We start from the raw sequence: 27,721 nt of genomic DNA, 5'->3' as shown, positions 1-27,721 counted from the left end.
CCTTCTTGTTGCCTCTGTTCTGGTTCACTTCTAGTTACCAGGACCTCTTAGAAAACACCCACAACACAACAACAACATGATTTTCAAGAAAGATATACATTCCTGACAGCCCTCCCTGGAGGGTGAGAGCAGAGAATTGCTCCCTGTGTAGTAACACCACTACAGACTCTCAGGAGCTCAGGACAGAGCTGATGAAGCTCCAAGTGTTCCTGTGGCTCTGCTGGAAGGTCAGTCCCTCCAAAGTGGCTATTTCAGGCTACACCCTCGGTCAGGAAGAGCACTGAGCTGAGCTGCAGTTCAGCAGGGGGCTGCAGCATGCCATATTTCAGCAATTCATTATCAGTAACAAATTGCATAGTAAAAGAAACGGGGCCACTGAGACTGGAATCCCTCCTGCTAGCAACTGAAAATGAAGAGTGTGGAGCATCTGTGGGGTCTCTTTGAAGAGGCCACAGAGTAGGGGATATGCTGAATAAAAAGTACCCAGGGAACTTCTCTTCTTGAAAAAGATGAAGAGACAAATTGCTAATGCTTTTATCTTGTAAAAGGACTCTGTTGCCTGAAAGCTGGGTGCAGTGAGTCCTCTGGCAGAAGGACCTTTACGTCTGAAACCCAGTTTGCCACAAAGACAAAACCCCACTGATAAATCATTAACTCTGTCCTAGTCAGACGCAGAGGCTGGAGTCTTCATGCTCTTTTCAGAGAGGCTACTATGGCTAATATAAGAGTAGACCTGAACTGAAGCCAGCAATGGCTGAATTTGGGCAGACACCCTGGAGAACTGTGGGCATAAAGACACGGGGACTGATGCTGGCCGGGGAGCTGCACAAGCCATGCTGCTGCAGCCTCTGCTGTCCAAAGGTGTCCCCAGCTTGCTGGGTCATTACAGGTCTCAGCAGGTAACTTCAACCCACATTACTAGAGCTCAGAAGTCAAGTCAACACAGGACTTAGATGGGGAAACCACTGTGCTCAGACTCCAGCCATCTCCACTGCACACACGGGAAGGATGGTGAGGGCAGCAGACCTCAGGTATTTAACTGGTTCACTTTAGAAGCCAGTGCTCCAGAAAACAGAGTGAGTGTATGAGAGATGAAGGCAGATGACTTTTCAAGATAGCCCCAAATTAAAATTCCATAGAGCAAAACTGATGATGGTCCCCTGTGCTACCTGCAGTTTGCATGCAGTTGTCCCCCCCCTAATACTCAGCAATAACTGAGCCTACAAAGCCTCGAGCCTCTCTGCCCAAAGAGGCCCAAGGACAGCAGTGATGTGACACCATGACCTGCATGTGGACTGGGCATTGCTGCTGGGGCAAAGAGTCATCCCAAAGGAGCAGCCACACCTTCAGTTTTGCATCTTTGAGGTCAGCATGGGGATACATGGAGTGACACCCATGCACAGCTCCTCTGCTTCACACCCAGCTCAGCCCTGGTCCATGGTGGTGCCGGATCCGCACCAGCCATCGGCACAGCAACGGCTTCAGCTGAGCTGCCCATGGTGTGGAAATCCTGCTAAACACAGGCTGGAAAATTTCAGTTCATCTTCTCCCCTTCCTAACCCTCTGTCTCTGACCTTGTCAACCCAGATTTGCCAGGCTTCAAATCACTTGTCTTAGATGTCTCATGGTTTTTCATCTCAGGTGATTTGATTTAAATAAAGGATATTAAATCCCCAATTTTAACCATGTCTTAATGCTGCAATGGAAATCCTTGATTTCAGTCAACATTCTTTTGCCTTTGCACTTTTTTATTTTTTTTAAAACCTGTTTTCATTAAAAATGGTTGATACCCTTTGGCTGCTACTCCTTACTAACTGGGAGGAAAACAGTGCTCACACATACATTTTTAAAGCAATACACAGTTTAAGATTCCTGGTTGCATTTATTCTCAGGGTTCAATTCAATCCACAATGGCATTAGGAAGTGTTGAATGATGCAATTCTCAGTTACAAAGCTCGATGTTTTGTACTGGGACTTGGCCAGGCAGCTCCCAGAGGGAAATTGGAAATCAGAAATCAATCAAAAATGTATTAAAATTGCATTATGTGTGCTGAAGCCTTAAGGAAAGTAAAATTTTTCAAAACATATTTTATATTTAAGACTAATTGGATTTCTCAAGCAGCAGCCGTATTGCCTCTGCAGAACAAATGAAGTGCCTGCTAGGGGCAAGCGGGCAGCGGAGCTGGGCACCCCACCAGCCCCCAAGGCAAACCCCAGAGCCACCTCGGGAGCAGGGTCCTGGGACACGGCAGCTCCAGGGCATCCATCACTCTGCCAAGCACATATGTCCTGGATCCAGCACACAGTGAGGAGAGGGACAAGAAACCCTCCTTGTGCTTGCAGCTCCCAACCGGTCCCTTAATATTCATTGACAAAGGTGTCGATCCTACAAACTGACCCAACACGTGCTCAGCCACCACCAGGGACTTCGGCTCCTGCAGAATTCCCCTTCCACATTAACTACTGTGTCTACCCAAGCTCTGTTACAGCTACCAGTTAGGTAACATGGAGCAAACAGCAAAAATTAGAAAGCACAGGTCTATAATTAAAACTTCATGGAAAATCAAACACACGTGCTACAGAGAAAGCGTCAAGGTGAAGATGTTCTTGGGAATGAGGGGACACGAAAAGGAGGAACAGCTCACAGCAGATATTTATGGGGCAGCACGGTGCCAGTACTTCAGCAGGTCCCTCATGTACTTCAAAAGCTTTCAATCAATTTTAAAATTCCAGAAGTGATCCCTTTCTTTCTCACTAAGCAGCAACTGTGTGGGCATCCTGAACAGAAGCAGCAATCAAGCCTGAGAAATGGCCTCCTGCCTTAACACTTAAAGCCAAAACCAGTGTGAGTATCACCTACCAGCTCTGCCCCTCTTAACAAAGTCACTACCTTGACCCTGAATAACTACTGAAAGAGCGTTTTACTTTGAGTTATTACTGCCTGGTTAATGAAGGAATTATGAATATTGCTGACCCAAATGTTTTCATCAAAACTTATTTTTTTCCATGATATCACATCCATTTCTAATTAGAATCTCTATAGAAAACTATTTTTGGTGAAGAATGCCAGCATTTCACACAGAAAATCCATTGTTTCCTTTAAATTCTGAAATATGCTTTAGGGTTTTATTCTGTGCTTTTCTTTTGACACTTAATTATACCAACAGCACTATTATAAATTATACCCAGCTTTTTCATTACACACCAACCACACGATGATTTCATGTACAAGAAAATGCATCTCAAACAGTATCAAACAGAGGCTGCCCTCAGTTTTCTTACCAGCAAAATAACAAAAACAGATGAAATATTATCAGGCAGTATGATTCCTCGCATCTATGACTGCCCCGTGATAAGGCAGCCCAAGACAGAAGCACCTCCAAGACCTTTCATCCAACATCTCAGCATTACTCACACCCAGGATCGTGGTGCTCCAGCACAGTCACTACTGGGAACTGCTGACCTCCATTGAAAGTGAAACACCTGGCCAGTGAGAAGGATGCTCCAGGCAAGTGTAAGAGCTGTGGTTTCCATTTAGACGAACATTTCCATTTCCTCTGGTCAGGAAAGCAGGGTCTCTCTTCCCACACAACATTACATGATTCTGAACAAGGCCTCCCAGGTGGCTGACACAGCAGAAAGGTTGTAATTTTCCTCCAGGCTTCTGAAGATCCAAGAAGGAATTTCTTCTACACCCAGTTCACAAACCTGGTGCTATGACAGGGCAGAGGAAAAGGAGCTCTGGGTTTGATTTTTTTTTTTCTTTTTCATTTCTGCTGGAAGCCAGGTTATAAGCAAACTAAGAAAAACAGATTTAAATCAAATTAAAATTAATAATCTCTAGAAGCAGAGAGAGGCATGCTCAAACTTAATTGCAGCAAAATCTTCCAGAAGCGGAGGGGAAATTCTTTGTAGAAAGAGTCAATCCAATTGAAATGGCACTTCAAAAGTCAACTTTTCTAAGCACCAGGTCTGCATGCTGAACTGAGACCACCAAGCTGAAGCACCCTCCTGCTCCAAGAGCCTCATCTTTTCACTCCTGTGCCTACCCTGTAGACACCTTCCCCCAAAACCAGAAGAGAGCTCCATGACCTTCAGTTTAAAGGTCAACGGTGCAAAGTGGTCACAGCTGCCCCTGTGGAAGTGGAGCAAGTGGGAGGTGCCCAGAACACCTGGGTGTTTCCCAAAACTTACCTTGGAGGCTGCTGCATCCCCAGGCAGCAGGTGCTGCTGTGGCTGTAGTGCTACTAGTCCCAGGCAAAAGCAATGCTATTTTAAGGACAGCACTGCACGTTGCAGTACAGATATACCCTTCATTTGCCCCTTGGTACCCTGGCAGGGACGAGAATCAGCAGTGCTGCTGGCCCTGGGCTTGCTGTGTTGGGTGAGGGCAGTCCAGCTATGGGCCCCCCTTCTCCCCAGTGCCCACCTGAATGAAGCCCACAACCTTGTTCTGGGGAAGAAAAGAAAGTGGCCTTAGGCATAAAAAAAAATTCTCTCCTTTTTTAGCATCTCCTGGCTTTTTGGCCCCTGTCCATGCAGCAGGCGGCAGATGTCTCTGAGCTCTGTCCTCAGCAAGGTTTTGGACTGTCTCCAGCTCACCTCTGAAACCTGCTTTCAGAGCTGTATCTGAGCTCCTTTCCAGAAACTCTCCACCTTCTGAGAACCTGGGACTTCTCCAGATGTCTCCAGACCAGAGAAGTTCATCTCTGCCACCTTGAGGTCACAGGGGGGACCTTACCACCTCCCACCCATCCCCAGCACAGTCCAGGGGTGCTTGGCCAGACGCTGGGCGTTGTGGCCCCAGGATGGAAAGTGTGGCCACAGCAGATGCAAAGCCACCCTACTCCCTCAGGGCTGGGGCTGTGGGTGGCAGCCGGGCTCGGGGTCAGGAGCCAGCCTGGGGGGATTTGTAGCTGGGTGCCTCTGTCCTGCCAGGGTTTGATTTGCAGCAGGGCTCCCAGCACCACTGACCTTCCTGCCTGTTCAAGCAAGGAGACCAATTTCCACTTGCAGCACCAGGTTGGCTCTTTGGGAGATGGTCTCATTGCCCATGTACAGGACTTGCCTTTACCTTGCACAAAGCCAGGGAAGAGCACTATGGATTTAACAGTTTCTGTAAGTATTCCTGCACCCAGAAAGCACTGACACTGTGGTCCTTCCTGGCTGCAAAACATCTTGCATCAAGGTCAAACCCCATGACTAATGCATACTGCTCCGACATCAGGTCTTGTCTCTCTGCGGGTGCACCCCTCTCCTCAGACGCTGCATTTCCAACACATCAGATATGGCAAGATGCAACGTGGATGTTGCTTCTGTGGAGAAATTTCTCCACTGGATAAATGCTTTCTGTGTCCTCCTGCTGCTGCCAGGAGTAAAGCCAGGCTGTGCTCATCCTTCTATCGCTGCACAAAGCCAGCAGCCTCATGAGTTATTTTTAAATCCAAGAGGGAAGGTGGCAACTTGTGGGTGTCCTCTGAGGTCAAAAGAGAGCACAAAGCATCCCGTACATGGACAACCAAGTCAGAGTACATTAAATAAATATCTGCCTATTAGTTCAGCTCTGAGTTTCCACAAGACCCTGAAGGGGAAATAGCTTTTCCTTGATAAACAACAATGAGCCACTGTTTTCCTGGCCAGGTCATCCCTCCTGGTGATAGTGGAATGTCTTAGGCTAAAAATTTAAATTGATTTGGGGATGATCCTCCAAGTATCATTCTTTAAAGGGACTATTATTATTGCACACTGGAAGAGAGTCTGTTTCAGTGAACATGTCCCATTAGCAGTGATTTATCTGCACTGCCACATTTTTTCATTAATCTTCATTTCAAATTCATTTTTCTCTCCTGCATGGCCAAGAGGTTCACATTCCCAATTAGCACTGGGTGCTCCCCAGGATAACATTTTGATGTCATCCCTCATGGCCCACACCAGCAAAACTACCTGGCAGACCTTGGGGGGAGCAACGGGGCAGCCACGGGAAAGCAGCAGCCTGTGCTCATCCTGCTGTCGCTGCACAAAGCCAGCAGCCTCATCAGGCTCTTCACTTTGAGGACCAAGCAAATATTTAACAAGTTCCCCTTGCACTGTACCAGAGTTCATTATCTGGTCTCCTGAGCTTCTTCAGTGAGTAATATCCTCTAATTGATGTGATTTGGCATTTGGCCATAGAGTTAAATTGATTTGTAGACCAGTGGGAGACAGCAGATGCCCTTTACACTTGAGAAAAGTGGCATGTGGCTTTGTTTACTGCCTGCTGCAAGGGGATGCCACAGCAAGAGATGCCTTTTAGGAGTGCAGGAAGGGAGTTTGCCCCCTCGGTGTCCTCTTACCGCAGCCCCCGTTAGGTGACAAGGTGTGACGGCCACCAGTGAGAGCCTGGGGATCACTCCAGCCATGGAGTTCACCCTCCCTCCTTGACCCCGGGGAAGCTGGTGCACAGGGTGAGAGAAATGGGGAATTCCCTTCTCTCAAACCAGGGCAAGATGCATGAGGTGTCTTCATGCTCTCTTTTGAGGGGTGCCCCAACACAGGCTCCCATCTCAGGGCTGGTGGCGATCTTTGTTCTGGGACATGGAGAGTTGCCTCTGCCTGTGTAAGGGCAGGAGGAGTACGGACCACGCGCCTGCTCCCGGGGCAAGGGGAGGGCGGCAGCTGCAGGCTGCAGCCTGCTGGGGTTTACTTCCAGGAACTCATCAGTGCTGCAGTGTAAGGGTTGAACTCCAAAGCCTGCACAGATTTTCCTTCTAAGATGCAGGAGTTTAGTGTTGACCCTTCTTGGTCATCATTAGTTGTTTGTTGGTGCGTTGGGGTTTTTTGTACAGTACAATTCCTGTTTGCACTATTTTAAAAGGTTGACAGTTTGTCTAGTACTTTTTTGGTTTGCTTTCCTGCTGCTTTCAGTTGTATTGATTATCACATTTGCAAACTGCTTTGTTACAAATTAGTTTAGGGCATAGTCATGTAACTGTCTTTTACTCAGGATGCTCTACAAGCTTTTAGCATCCATATGCAACTCGCCTTAAGGATTTTAAATCCAGCACATTAACACTGTGAAGAAAAGAAGTCAGCATGCAATCTCAGCTGTTATCACCAACCTAGTACTCTGAATATTTAAGTTTACTTGAAAGCCTCTTTTTATAATTATGAAAAACATATTAATATAGTAGAAGAGTTAAGAGTCTCACTTTCCATTTCAATCATCTTATTCTGAGAATTTTAAGCTAGCATCGAAATCCTTTTGTTATTGCACCAGAGACACACATTCATCTTCAAGATATTTATTGATAATTAAAACTAATAAGATTCCAATCACTCATATAAAAATAATAAATCTGAATGGAGCAGCACGACTGTTAAAGGTGGAGGGAGAGATCCTCCTCCTCAGATGTCACCTTACTCCAGTCATCATGGATCCGACAGGGCTGGAAGGATTTTTCCTGAGCACTGGCCGAATCCCACGCGGAAGCCATTGCCCTGGCAGTAACCTAAGGCCAGAAAACAACAGACAGCTTGTTCTGTAAGGACAGCAGGATTTTACCAGAAATAAAAGTGAATAGAGGCATAAAGAGAACAAAAATGAGTGCAAACATTTCAGAAATGCAATGAGGGGTAAAAAAAAGAACACCTGGAAGAGTTCAAGTAGCCCAGGAATATTAAAAAAGAAAAAAGAAGCACTGAATGTTGAACACAGCAATATGCAAGTTCAGTGAATTGATCAAAGAGCAAACAAGATGTGCAATATTTCTGTTTTCAAACCTAACCTGCAGCATCATCAATCTAACTGGCAAGCTGATTTGCTGCCTGGCCCAGCCTTGTAATTAACTGAGTAAATCTGGATTCTCTTTCTGCAGCATTAGGACTGCTCTTGGGACATCAGGATGCTTATAGCCACAAAGATGATCATTAAACCACCTCAACCAGCAGGACCTACCCTTGCAGAATCTGCTTCGCTCGCTAAAATCAAGTAGTTCCATGAGCATCTGACTCAAAATATTAATTTATTGTCTATTATATAAACAGGCATTGAAGGTCTGCTGACAACTGTTGAAGTTACCAGCCTGTCACAACATCTCTAACTACAGGACAATTCAATCTCTCCCCACTCCTGTGTGATGGAAGAGATGACATTAGAACGGAGATGCTGCAGTGCCTCTTGCTGCCATGGGCCAGCCGAGCTGCTCCAGAAACAGCATCCACTAGCAAAGCTGCAGATGAAGGAGGGGAGGGGACACAGCCAGGGGCTTCTGGCCCATCTGGGAAGACTATTCTGGGAAGAAACAGCCAAGGAGACCTACTGTAGCTCTCTGCTAAAACAGCTGATCAAAGGAAAGACACAGGTGGTATATGCTGTATTTTAAGGACTGATTTCATAGTTAAAGATGGATTTTCCTAAAATAATGGAATACATCATCTTCCCTGCATGTGCTAAAAACCAGCTGCCTTTGAGAAGCCAAGAGGGAGTTGAGCAGAACAGACCTTAACCCTAATTCCCACCCTTAGCACGGATCAGTGGAAACCTCCTCCGATGAAGAGGAGGATGGGTGGGCTCAGGCTGCAGGGCAGCCAAAGTTGTTGCAGCATGAGGACAGACCTTGCCAGCTCTAACCCACAGTGCAACTCTCAGCCAGGATGAAATGAAGTTTTTCCAAGGACAGCAGTGTCTCTAAGTGCTTGTGTAACAGCCTGCCCACAGACACCATCCCACTATCTGCCGGGTAATCCTCATTCGTAAGCAATACTTGAGTAAGACTCTTGCTTTAAGGCTCAGCTCTGTTTCCGTTTGTTTCATTAGGCTTCACTGCCAGCTCTCCTTTGAGCGTTGGCTTATTATTTCAGTCCAGTTTAGTTATCCCCACTATCAACTATGATTTAGAGCAGTACCAAGGAGCAGCACATTTAACAAAGCAAGCTCTGCTGCCAGCAGCATCAGCCTGAGCAGAGTGCCAAGGAGCTACAGAGAGATTTTTGCAGCCAACTGCAGCACACCACGAGCAACCCTTCCCTTGCAATGCTCCCTCCCTGAGACACACTTCTTGGGAAAAATATATTTCTCTCATTTTATGTGTTAGGGCTCTGAAATAGTTCCCACAAGGGGAGCGAGAACACAAAGTTGATAATAGGAGGCTAGAAATTATGGGTTGGGCAGCTGACAAGAGCTAATGGCACTATCTCGGGAGAGGATGCAATAGCACTAGCCATGCCTCAGTGGTGCCTTAAGGCACCAGACCTGCCATACATCACTAAATAGAAGGAGATCCCAAACCGTCCCAGCAGACAGCCCCAGCAGCACCTGCATCTCGTGGATGGTGCGATGCCCTGATCACTGCAATCACAAACTGTGCTAGTGTAAAATAGTGATTAATGTGAGACTTGTCCCACTGGGGCAACAGTGCCTTCATCCAGGTTAACAACAATGCCAACATGTCATCTTTAAAGATTAGAGACATTCAGGATTTAAAGTATTAAGTAACACAGCTTGTTCTGGGCATGAAGAACAACATGGGTCATGGTCTAGTCCCATTTGTCCCTCAGCTGGCCACCTTGAGCCAGCAGCTCCCAAACTGCAAGGTGCTCATTGCCAATAGGGATGTCATCTTGTAACTCCAAAGGGGTGTTCATAACATCTAACTGTACCCTAATTTAGGGCTCCTGGCATAGTTACTGGAGGGAGATCTGCAACTCTGGAGGGCAATGTGGTACTCTGAATTGCTGGAGGACTGTTTCTTTGCACTTAATGTATAGGAAGCCTATAGAGAGCAGTGTCAGATGCCTACGTGTTGCAGTATGAGTAGTCGCTGCATTGTGGGGAGGCTGAAGGATGTCAGAGGTATTGGGGACTCCTCCGTTTCATCATCTATGGATCTCTCCAGTACATCTCAATCTCTGGTCGTCTCAGCATCTTCCTCTGCAAAACTGGCAGCACCCCACAGAAATATGCATAGGCTGCTGGACAGGAGGCATTGGGACTCTGGCTGCAATACTACCAAAACATCTTACAGAGCCATCACTGGGAGACTGGAATACATCCATTTTTATGGTTTTTTCATCACAGAAAAGTTCTTGGGTTTTGTTAAAAAGCTTTCTGAAAAAAATGAGAAATTTTAGACTATTTTGGCAAAAATCCTAAAAGTCCTGGTTGGCTTATGCAGGCACAGGTATGTGAACACATACTAGCATCACACCCTCATGTCCTTCAGGTTGCTGCACAGGCATTAGTCACTCACATTTTCTCTGCCCTAAATCACACCTGTAAGTGTTTTCTCATCGCCTGAGCTGTTTTGTTCTCCGTGCAGACTATCTCTGATCACATCAGCATGATGGAGCTGCTCAGGGCCAGGCGTGGCACTGGCTGGGTCTCATCTGATGATGCACAACACGCCACAAGATATTCTTTAAAAATTCAGTAGGCGATGTAGCAAAGACATACGCAGGCTTGAATCAAAATTTTCTCATGGCTGTTCTTGCCAAATATTTGCCACCTCAAAGCCATAAAGGGGTTGACAAGATGAGAGGAAAGGAAAAAATAGATTTGTTTTGCACTAGTCTTTGGATTAAAAAGAAGTAGGAGTGGGATTTAGATCACAAAACACCATGGTAGAGTTTAATTCATAAAATCCTTAGTTTATCAAGATGAAAATTAAAACCATGGCCCAGCATGAAACAGCTCTCAAGGACAGCCATTTTCAGAGAGGCACTGGTCAGCTGTTCTAGCAGGCTTCATGCTGTTTCCTACATATTTGATCTGCAACACACTTCACTGAATATGCCTATCTTACAAATTAAATATTATTTGCACAATAACTTTTTTCAGCATTTGCCAAGTTCTGCTCTGTGTGCAAACTTGGACTGTGGTGGCACCAATACATCAACCAAGATATTTTCGCCCATAAAGCCAAACCTTCCTCCATCATCCCTTAGCACTCACGCACCGGCATAGCAAAATCTTTTTATCTTTAATTACTTAGCAAAGCAAATAATCTAATCCAGAAAGCGTTTATTGCAGGGAAATTTCTATCCACCTCCTTTTGCCTCCTGACAGGTAGGATGGAAACAACCGTGCTGGCGTGGCAGGTTTGTACAGAGTAGCCAATGTCCCCACCAGACACTTGTACTACTGGGATCAGTCTATGGAAATGTGTCCCTGGTGCAGTGTAAGAGCAGTTGTTTGGCCATTACCTGTCAAAATGATTTCATCTCCGTCCTGCAGGAATTTACGAGTCTGTCCACTGCCAAGAGGGATTTCCTTTGTTCCATTCCAGGACAGCTCCAGCATGGAGCCGAAGCTCTCCGGCTCCTGCAGCAAGAGTTCATAAACAAATAAACAACTTTTTAGTATCTGTCCTGCTGTTAAGCCACTTGCTGCTGCAAGTAGACGCACAAGTATGGTAGGTCTATAGAACAGAGTTTTGCTGTTGATTTAATTCATTGATACATTGGCTTGTCTTCCTGTCTTTGTATTTTAATTGCTTGCTTGCTATAAGCAGTCATGCTTACAGCTGTTATCTGGTGTGTTTAACATAGTGCTGGTGTATTTAACATAGTGCTAAACCCTGTAAAAGTACTTTGGGTATGCTACTGCAACAGTGGAAACAAATTGAGGGCACTTCTACAAATCCAGTGCTTTTATGTGGTCACCTTTCCAATTTTTATTTACATTTTGTTTTTCAGAAGAGCAAAGCTGGTGAATGTTTGCAAGTCTTTAATGTCAATCTGCAGTACAATAGTTCAAAGGAAGCAAAAAGCACTTCAGAAATGCTCAGAATGGAAGTATAGGTATCCCAACTTGGAAGCAACTTGACTGAGGGCTGTCTGTCAGACAGCATGAAGAGGATTTATATTTGATGTTTCACAAAGTGCAAGTTACCCATATATTCAACAGATGTCCATAGGGCAGTTCAAGGGGAATAATAGCCTGTAAAGTTAGCTCCAAATATGTAGTATTAGAGAAACTAGCATTATACCCATGCACTTTTTACATTCTTCTCAGAAATAAAAAAGCTGCATTTCATAGAGCATAAATAGGCCATGTGGAGGCTTGTGCACAGACATTAATTTGCATCTGCAGTAAAATAGTTCTTAGGGAAAGGAGTGCAGGAAAGATTAAAGAAAACCCCAAAAACAGTAACAACAAAAAACCTATCACTTCTCAGTGTGATTTTGGGGCTACCAAAGCATCAGCCCAAAGTGCCTGGGAAAGAACTGCAGATATTTTCATGGCTGCTCAAATCAAACAGGGCTTAGACCAGTTGGTTTTGGGTTGCTGACCAGTTCTCAGTGACTGTCGTTATTTAAACACTTACGGGTCCACTGATTGTGCCAGAGGCCAGGAGATCTCCAGGGCTGAGGTTGCACCCGTTGATTGAATGATGAGCCAGCTGCTGTTTCATGGTCCAGTACATGTGCTGGAGGAAGGAGGAAGAGGAGGCTAAAGCAATGAAGGACAAACCTCTCTGTCATGCCATTAGGCTATGCAGAACATATTGCATTCTCGGGATGATGCTGGGAAGACTGTCCCTAAAGAAAAGTTTCCTTAATTAATCAGGAACCTTCAGCAGCCTAAAAGCAACCTCCACATTTACTTAGTGCTGCATTCTCGGTAGTTACTGTGGCCTGGCTGATTGCTTTCTGAATGATGACCAGGAGCTGCTATGTGCATATAAAACACGTACTTTAACATGCAATTTAATCCCTTAAAATTTCTCTTCTTTCAGCTGCATGTCATTTCTCCTCTTCTTCCTCTTTAAGGCCAGCACTGCTGACCCAGGATCCATGACTAAGTCCAGTATTTTAATGGCTTTATAGAAAAATCTCCTTATTACTGATTTGCTGACTACCGATTTACTGATTAAGGTAATTACTATGCAAAGAACTAAATGTGAATATAAAATTGATTGAGAAATCCTGCAGCTGGTACATACAGCTCTTGGCTTCACTCAGCCTGTAAAGGCAGAGCCACCATGCTGCGCACAGAGGGGCCAGGGCAGACCCAGGCTCGGAGTGGCGTTGCAGCAGCGAGTTTGCATCTAAATTACCAGCTGCGACTGCAAAGCTGTATTGCACCTCTGCACGGCAAGAGGCCATTCCCTTTTTGATCTTCAGCTAATGCAAAAATCAGTGTTTGAATTGGCCCAAGGCTGGAGCTGATGACATCAACAAATAAGAGATACTGGAGTCTTACCTTGAAATTAGATCTGCATATGGTAGTTGGCATGCTCATTCCTTCTCCTGCAGAAAATAAAATAAAAAAAAGAAACAGGGAAGCAATTTGTGTTGGATGAAAGATGTTGGAGTCTTTTGATTTTACAGATGGATGGAGACTTCTTTTATCATTGTAATCACTAGCAAGAAACAAGTAATAACATTTCCTGTTGATATGAAGGCCAGCATTTCGTAGAAAACAAGTGTGTGGATGGCACCCGGGTAGCATCAAGCTGCCCATTTCCTACTCTCTGGTCTACTACAGAAGCAACACCTGGACCTAGCAATCAGCAGGGCCAAGAGCTGGGGGTCTGAGCTGGGTTAACATCTGAATCCCACATACATCTGCCCTTTCCATGCCCTGCTCACTCCTGCCCATGCAGGCAGACCCCCCCAGGGCCCTCCTCATGGTACACTGATCATCTGGGAGGCATTCCCTCCTTGGCACCTTGCTGCACGGCCAACGGGGAGCATGAAGAGCTTTGCCTCTTTCTCTGACAGAGGCCATCTGGGCAAAGAGGGAAAAGGAGGACTGCAGAGCCAAGAGAAAGTTGTCTGAAATAGGTGGTTGTTGTGCATTCCTTAATTGGCAATTTCAGCTTTAGAACCCACTCAGCATTGCCATACCTTTAATAGCAACAAAGAGCTTGATGTCAAAAGTGTAGGGTTCTTTATCCTGAAGGTAGGGCAGTGGCTTGGGATCCTAAAAGCATACAAAAAGCATCACAGTCTAAACAAACAGAAAGGAAAAATTCGACGAGCTATCCCAGTGACTTTTTGTTTAACCAGCCTGTGCTGCACACCCCATTTACTTCACCGTTGTTACTGCTCAGATTATTGCTTTGCTTGCTCTCATACACACACTTTTAAAGATCTTTCTGAACAGATGTGATATCCATATAATCTGATTCCTTCTTCTGCACATGGGCTCCAAAAGCCCTCTCCATCATTATGGCGACGATGTTAGTCCAAAATAAATACAGTGCTAACACACCTTTGGTCTGTGCCTGCACAGAGAAGATGGTCAGTTCTCTGCAAGACTCTTTATTATCTTCTTCAGTTTTAACTAAACGTCTACATAATACAGACAACTGGAAATGCTTGAACAAAGTGTTTTGGCTTGAGTCCACTCTCTCTCCACTGCTTGCTGGATGCTAAGTGCTACCAAACGCTAACAAGAAGCTCTCTGATCAGTTTACTTTCCAGGTGTTTTAAAGGAGATGATTTTTCTGCCCTGCTCAAGCAGGCAGGATGACAGCTCAGGGCACCATGTGCCAGCGCCGGTGACATCAATGAGCATTTGAACTCAGAGGACCCAGGGTGCCTTCATATGTTTGGAAGCAGGATCACACTTGTAAACTCTAGGAAGGGAGTGCTTGGCATTGGCACAGCTCAGTGATTTCTACTGATGGGACCTACAAGTTCTGCTGAGATTTTTCTAGCACTGCTTTTCCTTCATTTCAACCCTTTCTCTTGCTAACCTGGACAGGGTTTGGCAACACGAATGGCATGAGAGCTTCCATGGTAACAACCCAAGGAGAGATGGTTGTGCCAAAGCTCTTGCTCAGGAATGGACCCAGAGGAACGTATTCCCATTTCTGGATGTCACGGGCTAGGAAGAGAAAATTCAGAGCAGTGCTGTTAAACATATCCTAGGAGTTGTGCAGCCAACGCACCTGTGAAAGAGTAACACAGATTGGAAATGTTATCACCACCCTTTTCTAGCCATTGTGCCTAAATTCTGATTTAAATCCATCCCTTTCAGACCCTCAAACCAATTTTCTTAGACTAGCTAGATTAGGAAGAAAAGTCAGCAATAATTAAAACAAGTCAGGCCATCCCCATATAACCAGCATTTTTAACCCCAGTTTAATCAATGCTTTTACACCCAGCTAATGGTCCGTGCCAGTTGTACGGCAAATTTCTGCATAGATTTAAGTAGTTGAGACTGAGGGATTTGTGATTGCCAAATCCCTTTCCTTCTCGTGACACTGAAACCAATCCTCTGTTGGAATCACCATCCTTAGGGCTGCTCCTTCCCTGGCTAGAAGAAACTAGACTGATATTAGCTCTTTCATAGTAAATAAATCTTCATTAGGCAGCAATTTCTGGTGCTACTGATTGATCGAAGATGGATTGAAACAGAGCCTGAAAAATGCAGACAGCATTTCATTTTCATCCCTTTCAACCGTACCCAGCGGTTTCAATGATCACTATTCCACTATTAAAATAGATAATTTATCCCTATCTAAGGTTTCCCATGACACTGTAACCCCCCCTCCAGGCAGACTCCCGCAGCAGCGGTTACCGCTCCAGTCATTCATAAGGACCATCCCAAAGATGTGCTCCTGGGCTCTGCTGATAGGAATTGGCTCCCCGTACTTGTTTCCAGGACCTACAAAGAACGCCTTAAATTGAAAAGCAAAATGTTGATTAAGGAAGTTTTTGAAGCTAAAAATCTTTACTGCTGTCGTGCTTTAACCCCAGCTGGCAATTAAGCACCACACAGCTGCTCACTCATTCCCCCCGCACCAGTGGGGAGAGAATTGAGGAAAAAAAAAAAAAAAAGTAAAACATGTGCGTTGAGATAAAGACACTTTAATAGGACAGAAAAGGAAGAGAAAATAATAAGAAAATATACAAAACAAGTGATGCACCATACAATTGCTCGCCACCCACTGACCAATCCCTGAGCCACAGTGCCCTCCAGCCAACTCCGCCCAGTTTATATACTGGGCATGACGTCCTATGGTATGGAATATCCCTTTGGCTCCTTTGGGACAGCTGTCCTGGTCGTGTCCCCTCCCAGCTTCTTGTGCAGCCCAGTCTCCTCTGGCCAGGCAGCACGAAAACTGAAAAGTCCTTGACTTAGTATAAACACTGCTTAGCAACAGCTAAAACATCGGTGTGTTATCAACATCCTAAATCCAAAACACAGCACTATACCAGCTACTAGGAAGAAAATTAACTTTATTCCAGCTCAAACCAGGACTACTGCTCAGAGGATTACACACAAGCAACAGAGGCTGGACAGGATGGGATTTTGCATCATTTCCCATACACAATTAGACAAAACCCATGGCCTACTCCCTCTTTCTTCCCCTCCCCACGAAGCTGGCAGGCTTGAAGTACTTAAGAGCAGTGAGTTGCTAAGAGCCACTCATTAAACAAGGGCATGATGTTGTCAAAACGCAGGAGCAAAATAGTCTCTCCTAATTACAATCCAGATGCAGAACAGGTTTGCCCACTGAAGTGACTCTGCTGCAGACGGTGAACAGGAAAGAGTTTAAAGTCATCGGAGGGGATGCTGAATGCAACTGGAGCCTGTCATGACAGTGGGGAAGAGGAGAAATGTGCCCACTAAGTGAAACAGGTCATGAACTGGGTGCCTGCACTTGCTCCCTTAGAAAATGTACAGCCTGAGCATGTGGCAGAGAATTCTGCAGGGAATCTCAGTTGTCTCTTTCTGCCAACAACATGGAAGCTTTGTCTTCCAAAGCCTTCATCAGTCTAAATCTGCTCTCACAACAGCCAGGAGTAAAACCCAGGCTGCAAAGCAGAGGTATGGCAGCACTTTGTGTACCCCACTTTACGGGACTGCCTCCCACTTTATAGCATCGATCTGCAAAGCATACAGCACTAAAGGCTTTCAGTTCACTTTTAGTGCCATCTCTCTTACTATTAGACTTCTTCCACCTTTTTTTTTTTGTTTTAAAAGGGGAGAGATGGGGAATAAATCATATAAAAATTATATAAATCATAATGAACAATCCTATAAAACTCTCCCTTCTGGACCACACTAAGTCACAAGAAGATGCACCTTCCAAGGATGTTTTGTTACAACACCCATGGCACAGGTTTCATCTTTCCTGCTAAAAGAATGAGGAGTTTGAATTGTACCCCCAAGAACTCACAGCTTCCTCTGCTCTAGACTCGAGGCACAGACAGCCTGTACTTCCAAAATCCCCTGCGCCTATGAAAGGATCCCGGCTGCAGTGCAGAGGTAACAGCTAACCAGACAACAGGCTGTGGTGTCTGATAAAAAGAATTATGCCTGTCTGCTTCCAGACTGCTGCACTAGTGCTCAGATTTGGCCAGACGAGCTGTTTCCAGCCTGAAAGCTGTATTAGCAAACCACTCAATGAGCTAATGCACCCTACAACTTGTTAGAAGGGAAGGTTTCCCCCACAGAAATCTTTATAGCCTGCTGCACACACTGCTCAGAGGGAAACACGGGAATGGACCTTATGAGATATTTCTTTTAGAAGAAGCTAAACCTACCTTTTCCTTCCTGTTTCTATTCTAATGTTTTTTAAGTGGTAGGGGGAAAAAAGCCCCATCTTACCATTTCTAACTCAATATCCAGACGCTTACAAGCATCAAACACTGGAGGTTTTTCTGTGGGTAGAAGAAAGAGTATTTTAAGACAGGTAAGGACATAAAAGTAACAGCCAGAAGAAACAGAGCAGCTGATGCTGCCTGGCTTGCAAACACAAGATGGACTTAACTCGGAGCTTTCTCTTGCCCAGACCCCAGGCTGGGTTTTAGACAAGGCATCCCAGACCATTTCTCTCCACTACTGATGTGGGATAAAAAATTAAAAAAAAAAAAAAAATAAAGCCACATTAAAAGCCTACCATGGACTTACCATTGTCAGGTTTCATTTGCCCCACAGGTCTCCGGATGGGCGTCCCAGATACCACAACGGATGATGCCCGGCCATGATAACCAACAGGTAAGTGCAGCCTTGTGAGAAAGCACCATGGGGCGTGGGTTAGTTGTGTAACCATCACCATCCAGAGCAGTTTTTTGGGGTAGAAGCACCATGGGGGTGCAAGGTATGAGGAGAGCGCTCTGCATAGATGGGCATGAACATTTGCACCTTACTTGCTCTGAGATAAAGACATGAACAAACTATAATCCAAAGCCACGTGGATGTGTTAATGCACTTCTGTGCCACTGCTTTCTTGTCACTCAGCAAAACCCAATTTCTTAGGTAAATCTGTCTTTGAACCAGAGGTCTGCATTGTAATCAGTGCAGCTGCTGTAATGAAATGCAGTGCAGACTTGGCTAAGGCTGGGGAAATGTGGTTTTCAGTTCTGTTTTTGAATTTTTGACAGTACAGATTCGCATCCACTATGAACTGAAATCAGTATTTTGCTGAAAGACTACTCAGATCTTTAAAAAATTACATATAGATACAGATAAACATGCAGTATAATGCTGCACCAGTGAAAAACCTGAACTACCCACCAGTTAGGCATCAAAGCGTTCTCCTTCCCCCTGAACATAATCCCAACATTTGTGGCATGTTGGCGTGAAGAATAGAAGTCAGTGTAATCTCCTGCGTGGAAAAAAGCCCATAAAATAAGGATCAATGGTAGGAAAGTCCCCCATCTGCTGGGGCTAATACACAGAGTACGCTGCTGGCAATGAAAAGAGCAGAAAAAGAGACAGCGAGAACACCAAATAGAGGAAAGTAGCAACATTTGATATTATTAGCATGGGGATGCAATTAATAGCATAAAGGTGGTGATTAACAGCTCACCTATAAATTATGCATACAAAACTGGGCTTTTTTTGAAGCCTCCAGTAGAGAAGAGGGGGGGAAAGAGCAAGGACAAAGCAGCAGCCAGCGTTCCAGAGGCAAGCCCAGTCCCACCGCTCTTTTTGTCTTGCCGGTGGTACCCAGGTGGAGGGAATCGGCTCATACTCAGGACATCTGCTGCCCTCTGCTGCCATCCCTGGCAAACAGCTCCCCACCCTTCAGATTAATGGGAAATCGGGGAGTTTGGGGGGAAAAAACTCAACTTGGAAGGGGATGTTTACATTATATTGTTTTGCAAGCTCTGCAAGTTATCTTGCAGTCCCAGCAGAGGATACAGCCAGTGCTTGCTCTCAGGACAAGCATGAATCATGCACAGGACAGAGCTGAATGCAAGTGCAGTGGAAACCTAAATAACTTGTAACTGCCAGGGCATTCACAGCACTTGTGAGTGCTAGGAGACAGCATTATTTGAAAAGACATATTCAACTTGAAACTATTTTCAGGAAGGTATCACATCTAGGGAAACTCATCACAGTGCCTTTGGGCCGGGCTAGACTTTGTCCCAAGCCAGGTCTGTGCCCCACGAGAGCCAAAAGCCCAGCAGGAACAGGACTTGGCTGGGAAATAGGCAAGTTCACATCCCTGCTCCTGTGAAGGTCACATCCCTTGAGTGATTTTGATCAAGTTGGTTTGGTTCCAAATATAAATTTCTGTTAAAAATAAGCAAATGTTTATCTATCAATATGGATACACTAACTCCAAAGCAGTTCATGGCCTCGTGGGAGTGCAGGTAAGATTTAGGATGCAGAGTAATGGTCTGGGAGCGGAGACTCATGCTTGTTTATGAGGCTATGCTGGAGTATCTGCCTTGCAAAACTAGGGAAGAGCTGAATTATTTTCTGATGGCAAATGGGGAAAATGTTGGAAACTGAACATTTCTTCCCTGGCTCTACTCACAAAGGCCTTTGGTGATGCCAATCTGATGACATGAGTTATGCGGCACCAGACAGCCCTGATTTACTGAAAATTGCATCCAGGAATTTTCTGGCTGCTATTGAGCTTCCCCAGGCTTTTATTCTTGTGCCACAGACAGCACCTACCTTTCATTATGTACAATAATCTACTTCTGGCTCCTGCAAAACCCATTCCCTGTCACAGCTATGATCTGTCTGTCTGAGCAAGCTGGAAATAAAGCAGCTTCTCTGGGCGGGAGCAAAGGGCAGCGCTGAGCAGCCCCCCGCTGTGGGGGACTCACCAATGCGGGCTGGCAGGTGCATCGTTGCAGAAGCTTGAGGTACAAATGCTCTGAAATGAAAAATGACGACTTCAGCTCTCAGAAAACTTGGAGCTCTTGCCCGTAAGTGGTTTCTAAGCATGTAAGGGGCTGACTCTTTTTCCTAGCTCCTTCCTTAATTTATTTTGCAAAGCCTTGCAGCAAAAAAAAAAAAAAAAAAAACCTTGCAGAAAAACTAAGATGACTGTACAAGCTGCTGTTACTGGGATGGTTACACCCAAAAGGAGCATCCGTCAGGGTGCGAGCGGGAAGGGAGGCAGTTTCCCAAGGGGCACAGAGAAACACCCCCTGCCCATGCACACAGCTGAGCAGGTTACCACTGCCTTTGCTGTGTGGAAAGGATGACTTTATGGGACGTGGCTCTCGGGGTGCCCGATTCAAACTGCTGGGCCTGCTCAAGGGCCCTGTGTCAAGCAGCAGTTCAACCCCTCCCCTGTGCTCCTGTGCCTAAATCACCCTGGCAGGACAGGGAGGAATGGCTCCTGCTTACTGCCAGGGCAGGCGCTTGCAGAGTTTAAAGCATCAGTCCAGACAAACAAGAAGGTGTGTGATTTATGGACACACACGTTTTCCATCAGCGCGGCACAGACCAGAGCACAGTCCTCCCCTCCCACTCCTACACACCAGTGCGCTGCCCTGTATCTGAAGCAAATCTGTGACAACAGATTTGATTTTAGCAAAGTCAGGTGGGTTTTGAGGAGCAATTGGAGGGGTCTCCCCACACCAGAGGATGCTCCAGGCAGGACAGTGCTGGGGGAGGTGGCAGAGGTGGACTGGAGACTCTTGCAGCCCAGCTCAGCCCTCCACAGAGAGGCAGCAGGTCTGGGCACACCCCAGGGCAAACCTCAGTGTTCCCAGGCAGAGGGTGACACCCCAGATCTATGGGCAGTTAAAGGATTAATCAGAGACATAATTAAGAGAGGGAAGCTCTCAATAAGCTCAAACCCCAGTTAATTCCCATGTAGGTGGCAGGTGGCCATGTTCAGACCTTCGATTTTGGTGCCTCAGATCACAGAGTGATGCAGGTGATACACGGCACAGCTAAAAGGTCACCGTGCCCCACTCCGCTCCCTCACCTCCTCCGCAGCTCTGCGTTGTCCCTCAGAGCCGGCTCGCTGGCTGACAGCAGCTTCTGGAGAAAAGCTCTCGCCTCCGTCCATGCTGCCCGGCCCAGCCCCATGAAGGCGTTCAGGGTAGGCTGACAGGTGACACAGAGAGGTGGGGTGGCAGAGAAAAGACCACATTTTGCTTAATCTTCCCATGCACGGAAGACGTCCTGCACTTTCATCCCAGGGTCGAATGCCTGTGGGCCAGGGTTACACGGCGGTAGCTGCCCAGATTGCCCATCCTCCCTGTTCATAACTGCCTGCACTCCTGTCCTCCCACCACAAGTCCTCTGAAGCAGGACCTGCTGCATGTTTGCGTCATGCCCAACCTAACACACTACTTCAGACTTTAGCGGCTTTGAGATCTCAATCAGCTGTAACCAGATGTCATTTGTATTTACCTTTACCCTTAACACAACCTCCTGTCATTAAAATCCCATCCGATTCCTTGTCATGAAGTGTTGGAAGACAGAAGTGGGACTGAAGTAACATTCAGACTTTGTGTTAGACCCCTGCATTGCCAAAGTCTGATGAAACTTTCAGTGAAAACATCCTTTGGACCTCCAATGCCTCTGCTTTCCTTTCTATCACAGCTGTGATGAGCTTTCCCTGTAAGCAGAGTCTGCCGGATGACACATTTCCAGTTCATGTTCATTATCTCACCATAAGTTGCTAAAGTCCCTTATGGAATACTTCCAAAATGTGTGTGGAAATTAGAACAACAGACTCTGATAAATACCTGGTCAAAGACATGCTGATGTTTGGCAAGAGCTGGTCCATTGAACAGATGTTTAATGACGCTGAGATCCAAAATCTGGTCTCCAATCGCTACCCCGAGCCTATGCCTAGGCTACAAAGCAGCAAGAGGAGGAGGGGAAGAGAAGAAGAGTTTATGCTTGTACCCACAAATCCTCCAAAGAGGGCATGGGGGAAGGTGGTGACCACAGAGAGTTTAATCCATCAGGGACAAGGGTCTGATAACACAGCAATTGACCATTAAAAGCTAGTTGATGAGACTGGCTGCTGAAAAACGTTAAGACCTAGAGGCAGAGCATCATTGCAGACTCCCTGCAGACCTTGAGGGATGGGAGAGTGCCTTCTCATCATCCCCATCTTTTAGGGGAAGGATAGGACAACAAGCAGAGGCTTCTTCCCCTGCTCCTTTTTCCCCACAAGTATTTGCCCACCCCTCATTGATGACAAGCATTGCAGAATAAGCCCATACATCTGAAATACACTGTGGAGTAGAAAAATGCTATTCCTCCTTCTACAAGCAGGGAACCAAAGCATTGACACGCCATGGGCAGGACTGATCTCATCCCTATAACCACGTAATTGGAAAGAGAAATAGGCATTTCTGCACCACAGTTCCTCCCCAGAAGGTGAAGGGTGCTCTGGACTCCACTGACGGTATCAGGAATGCCGTGCATCTTGCTCTGCCACATTATTTCCTGTGCCAGGTCGAATGAGGCTGCCCTATGGGACCCATCCTCATGCCATGCAAGGAGCCCATGACTTGCATACAAGCCTTAGCCTCGCTACAGGAACAGCTTCCCACATGTACAGTAGAGTGTGGCTGCATTTGCCAGACAGATGCAACCCAAGACACAAAGGCCCTGTTCATCCAGCGCAGCTCTCGCAGGGCCCGTGCCAAGCGCGTGTGGAGCCGGTGGTGACGGCAGGGGAGCAGCACGGACTATCCCACTGCAGCCTGCTGCAGCCGTACAGGGGGGGTATGAAAATGCTGCAGCAGTCAAAGACAAATTTCAATTATTGTCTTGACAAACTAGTTACAGTTGTTACAAAAAACAGTTTACCAAAAGGGAATAACCATCTATGAAAATCCACGCTATTAAACCTATTTTATAACCTCTAATTTCTAAACAAGATTCCAAATGTGATAGTAAGTATTTATTCAGCAAACATTCCTGCAGAAAAAAACTAAAGGTCACGTCAGCTTAATTTGTAACTGGGATAGTCAGGAATGACATCAACTGCTTTAGCTTGAAATCATTAAAATGTTGTGCTAGTTTTAGAACGTTCTTTTCCTAAATAACTTCTGTAAGTCCTTGCCTGTCTTTTCATAGGGTTTGAGTGAAGATGTTTTCTTCAGAGAACAGTTACTGGAGTCGGCAGAAAAATAATCCAAACTTGCTAGATAACAACACACACATCTAGGAAGAGATTAAATGAACCATCTTGGGTTTATCTTTGGAAAATACCACATCAGAAAACACAATCTTCAAGTTTAAATTCTTTTTTTTAAACCTGCATGGATAAGCCGAGACAGCAGAAACCAGGAGATAATCATGAAGTTTCCGTGAGCAATGATAAATAAATCCTCCACTTTTTCCTTCCGAGATGCGTCTCTTGGCTCGTTACCCTTTCTCCAGGAGGACACCTCTCTGGGGCTCCATCCCGTCAGGCACTCAGACATGTGAGGTTCAGCCTAGCTGGGCTAAGTCCTCATGAAAATGGGAATTGGAAGCCACCTCCATCGAAGAAAGGTTGAACCATGTTTTCTTCTGTGATCATAAAATACAAGGCCCGAAGCTGGCTCAATCTGTAGCCTTTGGGCACAGCTTTAAACATAACATTTATTTTTACATGTTTAATGCATCATTGCGAAAATGTACATGCAATAAAACACAAGGGGTCAGCTGCAAGGAAGTGAAACACACATTTTGTGCCCTGGTTTAATGTTTTAGCAGCCACCAAACTCACCAAGAGCAGGCTCTTAACACACCAGGAGACAACACTCACAAATTCAGACTATGCTTTCCCTTATGTCAATTCACGTTGTGCAAGGGGGACTGGGTGCTACAGAATTAACAGTAGATTAAAATATTTAATGCGGCTTCTTAAGGGTGACTGTATGATTACACTCAAGTCACAAAGAAAATGAGGGATCAAGTTAAAAAAAAAAAGTCAGCGCGAACTGTGCTGTGCCTTTAAGTAGAGAGTGAAAAGATCAAAGGCAGATTTAATGATTTCATAAAAACAGTCAAAACCACACAAAAACTACTGTATGTATTACCCGAAGTACTTCTGACACTTTTCATTTCTTTTGTGCAATTTTAAAGAAGCTGTCATCAAAATAACTCATTAAGAAAAAAGACAGTGCGGCAGCTCCAGTTTTGCTGTCAAGCCAGGAAGCCTGTGCAAGCGTCTCAGGCTGGGAAGTCTTCCTTTATCCCAGGTTGCCGGGAATTTCTGCTCTTATTCATAGCCTCGAACAATTACAACACCCCAAGGACAAAGTTTGCTGTTACTTACCTCCTCCTTAGTGGAGAAAACCCCATAGGGGAGATTTTGGAGAGGAAAGTCTGAGTCCTTGTCTACCTGGATGAAAGACATGCTGAGCAGCGAGCAGTCCCTGCTTACAGAGAGCGCCCACCTCCAGGGCTGCTACCTGACTTTCTAGGCAGATCTCTTCAGATGTTGTAACACATAGCGCAGAAGCACCAAATCCCATCCTCCATCCTCAGCCCCAAACCAATCGCTGATCCGTCTCCATCCCACCCCTCTGCCTGCTCCCTCGGGCAGCGGTTAATCAGTGCCAGAGGTTTGCATGAGTCAGCAGCTGTTCCCAGCAAGGTACAACTGGTGGAGAAACACAAACAGGCTCTTCCTGCTCAATACACCCTCCTGGGAAACTGAGGCTGCATGTTACCAGGTCCATCGCTGCAGGTGGGGGATGCGAGCAGACAGCTCTAAGAGCAGAGGTAACCCCACGCATTGACCTTCTGAGGGGTCGCTGACGCACCAGAGCGATGGTGAAACGATTGCATCCACAACACCGAGCAGTTCTTCCACCAGGAGCTCAGCAACCCTTGGGACACTGCACAACTCGCACCTGAAACCACACTTTGCGTGTTTTTTAGTTTCGTAATGCTGCATCTGACCCAGTCTTTCCGTTTTCTCCGGATAGTTCCAGCAGCTTAAAAACAGAGATATATGTGGAACCAACCATAAAGAGCAGTGAGATTGGTCTTTCTGCTCCCAGCCCCAGCTTTCTCCCACCTGCAGGAGTAAATTCACCCATATTCAGGAAAACTAGAAAACAATGAGGGAAGATCCTTGAAATTAGAACTAAATAGCAAAGACCACTGCTTTTCAATAAAAATGGTTAGATGCTGGTGACTGCTAAGCCAAAGAAGTGGTTTCCTGCTCAACTTTTTTTTTTTGGCAGACAAGACTCATTAGAAGAAATGCAGCAAGCTGTACAGCCAGATACTCGGTGTAAGATGACACAACAGCATTGATGACAGCCCATCTGTGACAGCTCTTCACTAGTGGAGATGCAAGCTCACATGGCACGTTTGAAAGGAGGTCTTACTTAAAACACAATGCCTAGCACAAACTTCTGTAAAATTTCCTGTAAAATTCCAGTACCTAAGGTACAACTCCACTGCACTGACTGTTGGAAATGTTTTTAACAGCGAAGATGTTTCATGCTAAGGTTATAGGACTTAGGTAGAACTTGCTTATTCCAAAAATGAAACAAAAACATCTTGAAAGCACGTTTCAAATACACACTGCACATCTTGAAAAGACAGATTTACTCAAGTGTTTTGTAGTGCTATGAATGTGCTGGTATTAATTAAAATGTTCATCTGCTAACCTCAAACTGATGACACAACATATAAAGCTTCACTAGTTCCCCAGATTGAGAAGCAGATCAACCACCGTGATAACACAGAGCCAATGCCAAGGCAAACAAAGATGACACGCAATTCTTAAGTGTCAATACTCTTAAGTCTGAGAAACCTGCACAAACCAGGCCAAAGGAGGTTTATTCGATTGCTCTGCGAATGATGGGTGTGGAAGCAGACTTGCCCGGTGCTGATCTGCCTCGCTGTCGGTACTGCCAGGGCAGCACAAGGCAGGTTTCCTCTCAGCGCAGTTACGTTTTCGACTGTATCATCAAGAGCCAGAAGAGCTGTTGCTTCATAACGGGTGGTGGTAAAAGGAGTATGTGAATTCGAAGGCGGTCGCTTTTCTTCTACCTTTTCTTCTTTCAATCCCTCAGATACCAGAAAATACAAACATGATTGGTTTTCGTCCCCCCATTGTGAAATCTACAGTGTCTCCTCTCTGCTTGGCCCAGAAGTATTGCTGTCAGATGAGAGACAGATTGGAGGGGAGGGCATGTAGGGGAGAGAAAATGACACTTTTAGGAAGGCAAGACGCCAGAAATAGGGAAGAGTCAAATGGAGAAAACAGAGGTTAGAGAATAGGGAAGTAGCAGCAAAGAGGAAAGCAAACTGAGAAACACCCACAAAAGAGAAGACGCTGCTGCTCTTCCATGCTCTGTGCTGCGTAAGAGGAAATTTAGCAAATGCTCTGAGGAAATACAGGATCTTTGACCCAGAAAAAAGCAGACCATTACCAAAACTTGCTGGAAAGTTAAATATTCCCTCCTTTACTATAAAAACCATGTGCTTCATAGATTGTGGTTAAGCCATTTTCGCAAGCACAAGATACTTCATTTATTATTGGGTCTTGCAGATTACTTTCCATAGCTATCTGATAGAGAAAGCTCCCTTCTGCTGCGTAGTGTTTATATGCTAAATGTAGTGCTTTATCTACTAATTGCCAGCCATAGCTTTTAAAGAGCATTCTGAATTTTAAAGGATGTAGCCAGCTTTGATTAAAAACTTAACGTTTTAAATAAAGCCATGCAATCTCACTTATTTCACAAATGCTTCGAAGCAGCAGCAAGTCACCAAGTGAAATTTCAACTGCAGATCAGTACCATCTGGAGAGGAATTAGTTCTACTTTAGTGTACTGTTAACTCTGGCAATAAGCAGCACTGGCTGAAGTTACCATGGCACTACATAAACCACTCAACCTTTAAGTTATGTAGAAGTCCAGGGTAGTTGAATGGTTGAGGCAGACTCTGATCTGACGAGACATGCAGTCTTAATTAAAAGAAACTTACTGAGCTCCCTCACAATAAAAGAACAATTCCTCCTACCTCCAAACAGGGATCACTTACGAGTGTGTAGATCCATTAAGGACCCCATGGAGGGTGGCTGTGGCAGTGCTCAACGTCAAAGTCTATGGATTTCAAACCTCAGAAGTAAGGACATCTCCCTGGAGAAACTCAAGAACCATTCTCTCATCTAACTTCAGGAAGTCCGTGCAGTGGTGTCTGTCAGGTAGTGGATCAAACACCCCACAGCTGTATTTCCTAGAACCAGAATCCCACGCATGGATCCACAGCCTGGTTGCCAGCCACATCCCTTTTACCTGTAGGTCTGCCCCCAGCTTAAGTACATTGTCACAAATGACCCCAACTCCTGCACAAGCAACACACTGCACAGGAAGCACAGAAAATTCCCTGGGCAGAATGTATCACCGCACAAGGTAGAAAGCTTCTGGAAACTGTAGTCTGATAGTTGTAGGTGAAAAGGTTAAAAAAAGTAAATCAGAAGTTAGCTGGCATTGGGATGTCCACGGTCTCTGTGAATAAAAACACACTGTAAGTAAAGGAACTGCCAATGGAAGGTCCCCATAACAATAAAGAGAAATCCAAATTACAGATGCCAGTGACAGCCACAGGGGC

At 45.5% G+C, this 27,721-nt stretch overlaps 1 protein-coding gene across 2 annotated transcripts; it reads right to left on the bottom strand.

Annotated features, from left to right (window-relative positions):
- Window positions 1-7,264: 7,264 nt before the first annotated feature.
- On the bottom strand, window positions 7,265-24,577 carry FAH (fumarylacetoacetate hydrolase). 2 transcript variants are annotated; one of them, XM_074880542.1, is made up of 14 exons: window positions 24,426-24,577; window positions 21,889-21,999; window positions 21,120-21,241; window positions 20,005-20,054; window positions 18,455-18,545; window positions 17,849-17,946; window positions 17,546-17,598; window positions 15,509-15,608; window positions 14,682-14,812; window positions 13,828-13,903; window positions 13,181-13,227; window positions 12,303-12,404; window positions 11,179-11,296; window positions 7,265-7,487 (listed from the first exon to the last, which is right to left on the bottom strand). In XM_074880542.1, the coding sequence occupies exons 1-14, from the start codon at window positions 24,504-24,506 to the stop codon at window positions 7,408-7,410; spliced, it is 1,260 nt and encodes a 419-aa protein (XP_074736643.1). In that variant the 5' UTR covers window positions 24,507-24,577; the 3' UTR covers window positions 7,265-7,407. The 2 variants fall into 2 exon arrangements, with proteins under 2 accessions (XP_074736643.1, XP_074736644.1); XM_074880543.1 differs by lacking the exons at window positions 18,455-18,545; window positions 20,005-20,054 and having other exon boundaries at window positions 24,426-24,576.
- Window positions 24,578-27,721: the final 3,144 nt, after the last annotated feature.

The sequence above is a fragment of the Strix uralensis genome, chromosome 11 (genome assembly GCF_047716275.1).
Source record: "Strix uralensis isolate ZFMK-TIS-50842 chromosome 11, bStrUra1, whole genome shotgun sequence".
Taxonomy (NCBI): domain Eukaryota; kingdom Metazoa; phylum Chordata; class Aves; order Strigiformes; family Strigidae; genus Strix; species Strix uralensis.
This window is presented reverse-complemented; position numbering and strand designations above follow the sequence as displayed.

Coding starts and splice junctions, on each gene's coding strand:
- FAH (XM_074880542.1), bottom strand. CDS start 24,506: ATGTCTTTCATCCAGGTAGACAAGGACTCAGACTTTCCTCTCCAAAAT. Junction 20,055..21,119: donor AACGCAGAGCTGCGGAGGAG/GTGAGGGAGCGG, acceptor TTTTCATTTCAG/AGCATTTGTACCTCAAGCTT. Junction 18,546..20,004: donor GCACCTGCCAGCCCGCATTG/GTGAGTCCCCCA, acceptor TTTTCCACGCAG/GAGATTACACTGACTTCTAT.